The sequence below is a fragment of the Rhinoderma darwinii genome, chromosome 4 (assembly GCF_050947455.1).
Source record: "Rhinoderma darwinii isolate aRhiDar2 chromosome 4, aRhiDar2.hap1, whole genome shotgun sequence".
NCBI lineage: Eukaryota > Metazoa > Chordata > Amphibia > Anura > Rhinodermatidae > Rhinoderma > Rhinoderma darwinii.
In genome coordinates this window covers 359,937,514-359,945,570 of record NC_134690.1, presented here as the reverse complement: position 1 = coordinate 359,945,570, position 8,057 = coordinate 359,937,514, and the positions used below count along the sequence as shown (strand labels likewise).

The 8,057-nt window shown below is 39.3% G+C and overlaps 1 protein-coding gene across 1 annotated transcript in view; it reads right to left on the bottom strand.

Moving 5' to 3' along the window:
* Positions 1-353: 353 nt before the first annotated feature.
* The window catches only part of SPTBN1 (spectrin beta, non-erythrocytic 1), a 161,727-nt gene continuing 154,023 nt past the window's right edge, over positions 354-8,057 (bottom strand). Inside the window, exons 33-36 of the mRNA XM_075863017.1 lie at positions 4,857-5,095; positions 3,473-3,646; positions 2,601-2,643; positions 354-1,818 (exon numbers count right to left, since the gene is read on the bottom strand). Coding sequence (XP_075719132.1) covers positions 1,603-1,818; positions 2,601-2,643; positions 3,473-3,646; positions 4,857-5,095 — 672 coding nt within the window. The 3' untranslated portion in view covers positions 354-1,602. The remainder of the gene's footprint in view (positions 1,819-2,600; positions 2,644-3,472; positions 3,647-4,856; positions 5,096-8,057) is intronic.

Below are 8,057 nucleotides of genomic sequence, written 5' to 3'. Positions count from 1 at the left end.
CTTCCTATAATTTAGTGCAGTCTCTATTCATGTCATATTAACACCTTTTGAGAACCCCATCCTACATGTTAGGTCAAATCTTTCCAGTTGACCAGGTCTATTAATCTTAACAATATAACCCCTGTAAGGACACCATGCGCACGTTCCTAGCATATCAAAAGAGCAGCATTTTCCAGACCGTTTTATACTGATCCTGTATATATAAATGGACTCATATCGGATTACACACAATATTGAAGTATCAGAGAAAAAAAGGGATTGATTTATTTTCCTTGTGCTAAAAATAACAATTAACACTGCACTGGAGCCTAAATGATCAAGCAATTTAAGAAACTGAAGTCTTCCAGTATCTGTCATTTTTAAAAGCATTTAATGACATAGCATATATTTAACAGATAGGGCAAAATTGTAGAGCAAGGGGTCAGCAACCCGACCGTTACTCAACTGCACCTCCAAACGCCACAAGCAGGCGGAGAGCTTAATGGAGGCTGGAGTTCAGCATTGGTCAAAAGTGCACGGTGTTACCCGGACTCTAAAAAGGTACAGTTCCATTCAACTGAAAGCCAGTTCCAGGTATACAGGCCCAGTCATTGGGAGGATATCATTCCTAATAAATGTCATTCTGATTGTGCAGTAAAGTTTCATTACAATAGTTACAGCGACAGAGAAATGCACACTATGTATCAAATAGCAAAATAATGTAGCAAAATTATAACACACAGTGCTGTAGCTGACAAGCAAGTTATCAATCGAGTAACATTACTTTTTTGTTCCAGTAAATGCTTCATTTCACTTGTACATTTAACATCAATGATTCCTTTAAAGGGTTTATTATACATCTAGTTATAGTTTGTACTAGAATTAAATCAGAAACATACAATATAGTGTATTTCAGAAACAAAAAAAAAAAAAAAGGGGGAAAATATATAAACAAAAAACAGAAGTTTTCAAATTAAAACGGCTAATCCTTTTTTTAAACACCAACATTCAGAGAATACACACGTGACGCTTGAAAACTTATGTTAAGTAGGTGCCCGATCAATCTACTGGCAAAACCCCCCCCCCCCCCAAAACAATGTGTCTGCACTCTGCTACCACATCGAAGGATTCTCTCAATAACTCCATGCTAGCTCTCTAGTGGGAATGGTAGTGAACAATGGGTCTGAACTTTATACATCTGTCGGTGATGTGGACAATCACACTTATAATCAATAGTTAAAGCACCGCTGCCTTGCATATCTTAATATTCGTAAGGTTGGGTTTCTTGTCAAGACAGCCTCACAAAATTGAGGACGTTTAAATATTTCGGTTTATTCTACAATGCCTTAGGGAAAAAGCAAAAAAAACAAAAAAACAATGGTCCTCCCATCCAGATGCCCAATGTCCCTCAAACTTTTGTGTGTCTCCATTTTCTCTTTAGCATACTATAAATATTTTTTTTTTTTTAATTTTAGTTTTGTTTTTTTGTAATCATGTTGGGGGAACATTAGGCACGGAGTAATGTATTGGTTCTGAGCTTGCATGCTGACATTTCACTGAAAGAAAAAATAAATGTTATAGAAGTGCAGTGGTTTATGATTTTTGTTTGTTTTAGGCTGTAGTTCACTTCTTTTTTCCAAAGAGGCTGAATCTCTTCTCCTTGTCCTTCTCTTTGTCCTTCTCCCGCTTGCCAGGGCTGGACTCTGTGGTGACCGTTACGCTGGCTGGCAGAGTTTGGGCCCGGCTGGATGCTGGAGTGCTCTGCGTGCTCAGAGACACCTCTGTTTTATCGGCTGAGAATGCATTTATGATCGCCTGGATCCACGTGTTCATTTCCTCCTGTGGGAGAAATTACAAGTCACTTGTCAGCCAATGAAGTGTTCACCGATTGGTTTTAGTAATAACCACTGACAAGGTTGTTTAATGTATAACTCCACAGGATCTGCAGAAAGCCATTAAAGCTGGCCATAGACATTAGAAAAATTGGCACAATCTGACATGAGTTGTCTGTCAACAATCCAATTGGGCTGTTGACAGATTCAATCTTGATCTGCCATGCTTTCTGATATTGCATACATTGTACATCATCTGTACCTATGGAAATGATCTTCCAAGTTGAAATTGCAGTGCAGCTTCAGACATGGGCCTTTAATGTTACTTGAACATCCCATCACAAAAGATATTAAAAAACATTTGTCAGTTATTAGAGTAAGATAGTGCAAAATGGAATACTAGTGGTGCAGTGCCATTAGAACCCCCATAACAGGACTGCTGAACTCTACTGAAAATACATGATATACTACAGCCAGTATATAACACATGTTTTGCCTGACAGAAATCCTTTAAAAAAAAAAAGTCTAAACAAAAAATTACAGCGGATACATTTTTGGGGTAAATATGCAAAACCGCAAACGTGATACTTTCTTCTCCCTGACTTTTATAACGAAGGATAAGGGTCACTTTAGGTCATGTGTATATTAAAAGTGTATATAATGTTCCATATCGCCATTAGTAAACTTTTACAAAAAAGCAGAGGGGAATGTGGAGCCGATACACAGGTATGAACGAGCTCTAAATAAAAATGAGCTACTTATATACAATTTAGTAAAGGGTAAACTTACATCATCTTTGGCTTGGAAGAGGTACTCATTACCATCATTCAGTCTGTAGAAATAAAAGAATAAATGATGCACATTAAATCAATATTCAGATTATTAATATACAGTACCACCATCCTAAGCCTGTAACATATTTTGGACGAAGTCAGTATGTGTCGCTCATATACACAAGAATCTCCAGATGCTTAATATTAACTGTTAACTGACTGTCAGGGCACTGTATTCGCTATTCTAGGTCTCTGTATATACGTGAAAAAAAACAATAAACAATGCTGCAAAATAAATTTTTACAACATAAAACGCTCAAGTCAGAGTGAAAATGTCAATTATTGGGAAAAACGACCATTGCTGAAAACCTCCACTATTCCGTGTATAAGGACATCATACATCCACAGAAAAGTCTGCAGAAGAGCAAACAGCAAGTAGGCCTACTGACCCACGGGGCTGGAGTGCTGAATACCAATGGACTACTATACAATGAGAGACTAAAGATGGTCACACAATTTAGATCGGCACCAGCTATTTCCTCCCGACCACCCATTAACATGCGTGCTCGGCCAAGCGTGCATGTGTTCATAATAGTCTGATCCCTCTATCCCCTGCCGTCAGGGGAGAGTCGGGACACCACCATACACAATAGATGATCTGCCGGACCCACCAAAATCGGCAGGTTTGGCCAACATTTATCTAATATGTATGGCCACCTTTAGTGGCAACTGATCTGGCTGCTTATGTAATGGAAGTAGTAACTAAATCCGACAAAATAATTGTGGAAACCAGTCCATATCTATCCAGCATTTTCTTTTACATTCACTAGTTTTCAGATAAAATCAGAAGAATGGACGCTGCAGGAGGGTAGAGAAGAGTCCTCTTACTTCAGTTTGAACACATGTTTTTTCTTCTTGTAGTCGGTGGCTACTTCACAGTCTGCTTCCTTCAGATTCACTGGGCTCTCGTTGTGGTAGGTAATACCAGATGCAGCAGACTTGGAGTCTTTATAAAATGCCATTTCTTGGTTACTTATCACACAATATACATTGTGCCAAGATCTACATAAAAGAAAGAGCACACAGTTATCAGCGGTTTCAAAGCTTCGTGACCACGTGATCAAATCGTGGAGAGGACACATACTCCAGTTGGGAGCTTCAAGATTCACGAGAATATTTATTTCGTGGTCACATTCTACTTTAAAAACATTTAAAAAGTGAAGCAATAACTTGAACTACATCCTCTGCAAGCAAGTGTTGTATGGGTAAAAAGGGAGCAGCTTGGTGAGCCTTAAATGGCTATGTACACTTTTTACAGCTGCTTTTTTATTTCTTTTTTTTAAATTAAATCTTTTAGGCAATTTTAAAACAGCTTTCAAGTGGACATTAAAAATGTTTTGTTTTCTTCCGATACAACTCCTACATATCTCCTCTATACATAGAAAACGATAGTGTCTATGAGCAAATTCCTGTGATCCTGTGTGTTAGACACACACACACACACACACACACACACACACGTCAAGTCCGTATTTCACACCGAATAACCACCTCTGTAAATTGAAAGCTGAAGGCATGCCTGGAAGAAGTAAACCAGCCAAATATGTTTGGTACACAGCTTCCCTAAAACAATTTAAAAAGAACAACTTTAAAAAAAAAAAAAAGTGTACATAGCGTTTAATGCTGAAGTTGCAGTCAAAATACGGGAGCGGATTACAATCCTGTGAATGGAGAGAAGCTGTTGCAATGTGTTGATATGCATTAAGACAGCTCTATCTCTCCAAAAACAGAATCCTAGCTCCGCAAATGGCAACAGTTTTCCGCTGTCTAAGCTAGAAGAAAAGTAGTTGTGGGAGAGTGTGTATAGTATTACTTCCTTTTTTTTTTTTTTTTTTTTTTTTAAAGAAAGCATTTATGAAGTGAATCACTTTAAAAGTGAATCTCCACTTTTTATCATGACGATGTTTTTAGGTCCAAAATTCTATGCCAATTTATTTCATTATTTTGACTGGAGCTCCTTTTTTCTGATACAAATCTCCTGGATAGACAGATTTAAATAACATGCTGGCTGCCGGAGGTCAACAGTAAAGGGAACCTAGGAGTTGACTTCAATGTATAGCAGTTTGGATTACAGTTCCTCTAGGTTGAAAAAATAAATGAATATATGGTATTATGGACATGCACTTTAGGTTTTAGATTTTGCAGCACAAGTGTGTGTATATGTATATATATATATATTTTATGTTTTTACAAAAAACACAATTTAATGTACCTGCTGGAGGCTTTCTTATTATGTGCCTCCCATTCATGTTTGCGATGCAAGAAACCTTCAAACTGAGCAGTAGGCATATCCTGCGTCTTGGCTGGCAAAGTGGAGGCTGTCTGAGGCTGCATTCCCGATTTCGATTTGCGGTCACCAGTAGGCGAGGGGATAGGACTGGATTCTTTTGAACTTGACCTTTGCTCTGTGGATCCATTAACCATTTCATTGGTTTCAGCATTTTCTGCCATCTAAAAACATAATAGAACTCTATAAATAACACTTTTTTTTTTTACTTTATTTTTTTTTTTTAGAACCGCAAGTTTTAAGATGGTTACCTATAGCCTATTCAACACTGCTGCATTGTAACCATTAAAAGTGGCTGCCTGCAGTTGGCCTACATAAAAGGACTGAAGTACAGCAAATCTGCTTTTACACCAGTATAAATAAGCAGAAAAACAATTAGATGTATCAATACGATTAGTAATAATTTATAGACGTGAAACACAGGGAGTGCGGACTGTGCATAACTGTACGTCAATCCTTTTTCCGGAATATAGGGTAAGCCATCAGTAAGTTACAGAAAAGAGTGCCGTACGGCAGCCACTCTCTCTGTCCTGTCACCACACGATAGATGGGAATTCATAACAGGTCAGCACACTTGTTCTCGCAAGCATTGTCAGAAACGTGTTTGTCAATGGCCTTGTTTCTGAAAATGCTCCTATTTTACCAGAGGTAAAACAATCAGAAGACATGCAAAGATTAAAATGAAATTACACCATGCATTTCCACTTCCATCATCCTGGTTAGGTTGGATTTTCAGGAGAGCAGATGGGAAATTAGGAATTGTGAGATAAATTGTTTGGTAACCAAAGTTATAGTATTGATCATTATTAAGTAAATTGGATTGAAGTTAAGAAGGGACGAGAGATACCACCACAGTCACTCAACACCACACAACTATTTACCCCCAAAACAAAGACAGAACCAAGGCCTTGCCCATCGCGTGCTTTTGCTGTTCTGGTTGTTCGCTGCCCACTGTGACCAGGATGGCTTCGAGAGCCAAGTTATCCAGCAGGTGACAGGTCAAGCTGAAGTCGTCTCCAGGAGCCGTTCAATTATTATGGATTCCTAGTATTTTTATCTAAGGATATGACTTACACCCTGAAATTCATTTTTACTATTATGTTGCTATTTAGTATCACGAAGCAGCCTGAAGAGTGAGATTAGCAAGTTATGGAAGCTCTGAGCTACTTACTATTTAGTACACACACCGCCAGTCCTGTTTTATGCCATGAAGAAAATAAAGCAAGGTGCCATAGCTTTATCGCTGCTTAAGTAATTAATGCAGACAATCATTATTATTTACCCTTTAATAGAATATCGGTCAGTATTAGATATAAAATAAATATATTTGTTTTTGTTCAAGAGATTGGAGTGTGGAAAATTCTGCAGGGGAAGGGCTAGTTGACTGTCTTTAGATTCCTTCACCTGACCTGCTAAAAGAGTCTGAACACAACAGGTTAAATCAAAGGGGTTTTCTCAGCAGGAACAACCCTTTTCAGTTTGGATCTGCTGGGGTGATCTGCTGACCCCAGGAAAAATTGGACGACCAGCGAGGCGGCCAATGCAGAGGAAATATAGTATTAAAGAGGCTCTGTCACCAGATTTTGCAACCCCTATCTGCTATTGCAGCAGATAGGCGCTGCAATGTAGATTACAGTAACGTTTTTATTTTTAAAAAACGAGCATTTTTGGCCAAGTTATGACCATTTTTGTAGTTATGCAAATGAGGCTTGCAAAAGTCCAAGTGGGTGTGTTTAAAAGTAAAAGTCCAAGTGGGCGTGTATTATGTGCGTACATCGGGGCGTGTTTACTACTTTTGCTAGCTGGGCGCTCTGAAGAGAAGTATCATCCACTTCTCTTCAGAACGCCCAGCTTCTGACAGTGCAGATCTGTGACGTCACTCACAGGTCCTGCATCGTGTCGGCCACATCGGCACCATAGGCTACAGTTGATTCTGCAGCAGCATCAGCGTTTGCAGGTAAGATCGACTTACCTGCTAACGCCGAGGCTGCTGCAGAATCAACTGTAGCCTCTGGTGCCGATGTGGCCGACACGATGCAGGACCTGTGAGTGACGTCACAGATCTTCACTGTCAGAAGCTGGGCGTTCTGAAGAGAAGTGGATGATACTTCTCTTCAGGGCGCCCAGCTAGCAAAAGTATTAAAAACGCCCCGATGTACGCACATAATACACGCCCACTTGGACTTTTAAACACACCCACTTGGACTTTTGCAAGCCTCATTTGCATAACTACAAAAATGGTCATAACTTGGCCAAAAATGCTCGTTTTTTAAAAATAAAAACGTTACTGTAATCTACATTGCAGCGCCTATCTGCTGCAATAGCAGATAGGGGTTGCAAAATCTGGTGACAGAGCCTCTTTAAACAGTGACCAATCATATGATTGAGTCCACCAGAGCTGCTCTAACAGAGCGACTCTCTATTCCGGATCATAGAGGGGGGTCCTCTCTCTATGATACCCATATGCCCTCATGAAGACAACCTTGTCAAGTGCATTTTAAAGACGGATCTGCAGATGATTTTAAACATTTTTACATTAAGGATTTGTGAAGCCAATTTATGGTTTGGTTTCTAGGGCTACAGAAGATCAGTTGGTTGCAACCATCTACTAAGCCGGGCACCACGTCCACAGCGCACATTAGCATACATGGTATTAAAGAAGAGTAAAACATTATTGGTTAAAATTGGGGCATGCGTCACCCACTCAAACACTATTTTGCTTTCATAATAGCTCTTCATTGATACAGTGTGAGGGTCTTCTACAAAAACTTTGTGCAGTCCAAAAAAAATTTGTAACAAGATTTGCGCTGAAAGTATAAATACATTAAACTACAGCTAAATCAGTTGACATACACTTGCCCTAACGATAAGCTGATAATTTCCCATGCAGGGGCATCGGCATGAAGTAAAACAGAGAACAATTGAAGTCAATATGTTGTCTGAGTAATGCACAGATACACAAGGTCCGCCAGGGGCTTTCTGCTCTGACAATTAGTGGGGGTCCTGTCCTATGTGAAACGCCATGGGCTGTAATAGGACAAATGTAGAGGAGTTGCTTAAAGAAGATGACCCCTTTAACAGGTATGGATAAGTATTAAAGCCCTTTTACACGGGCCAATTATCTGT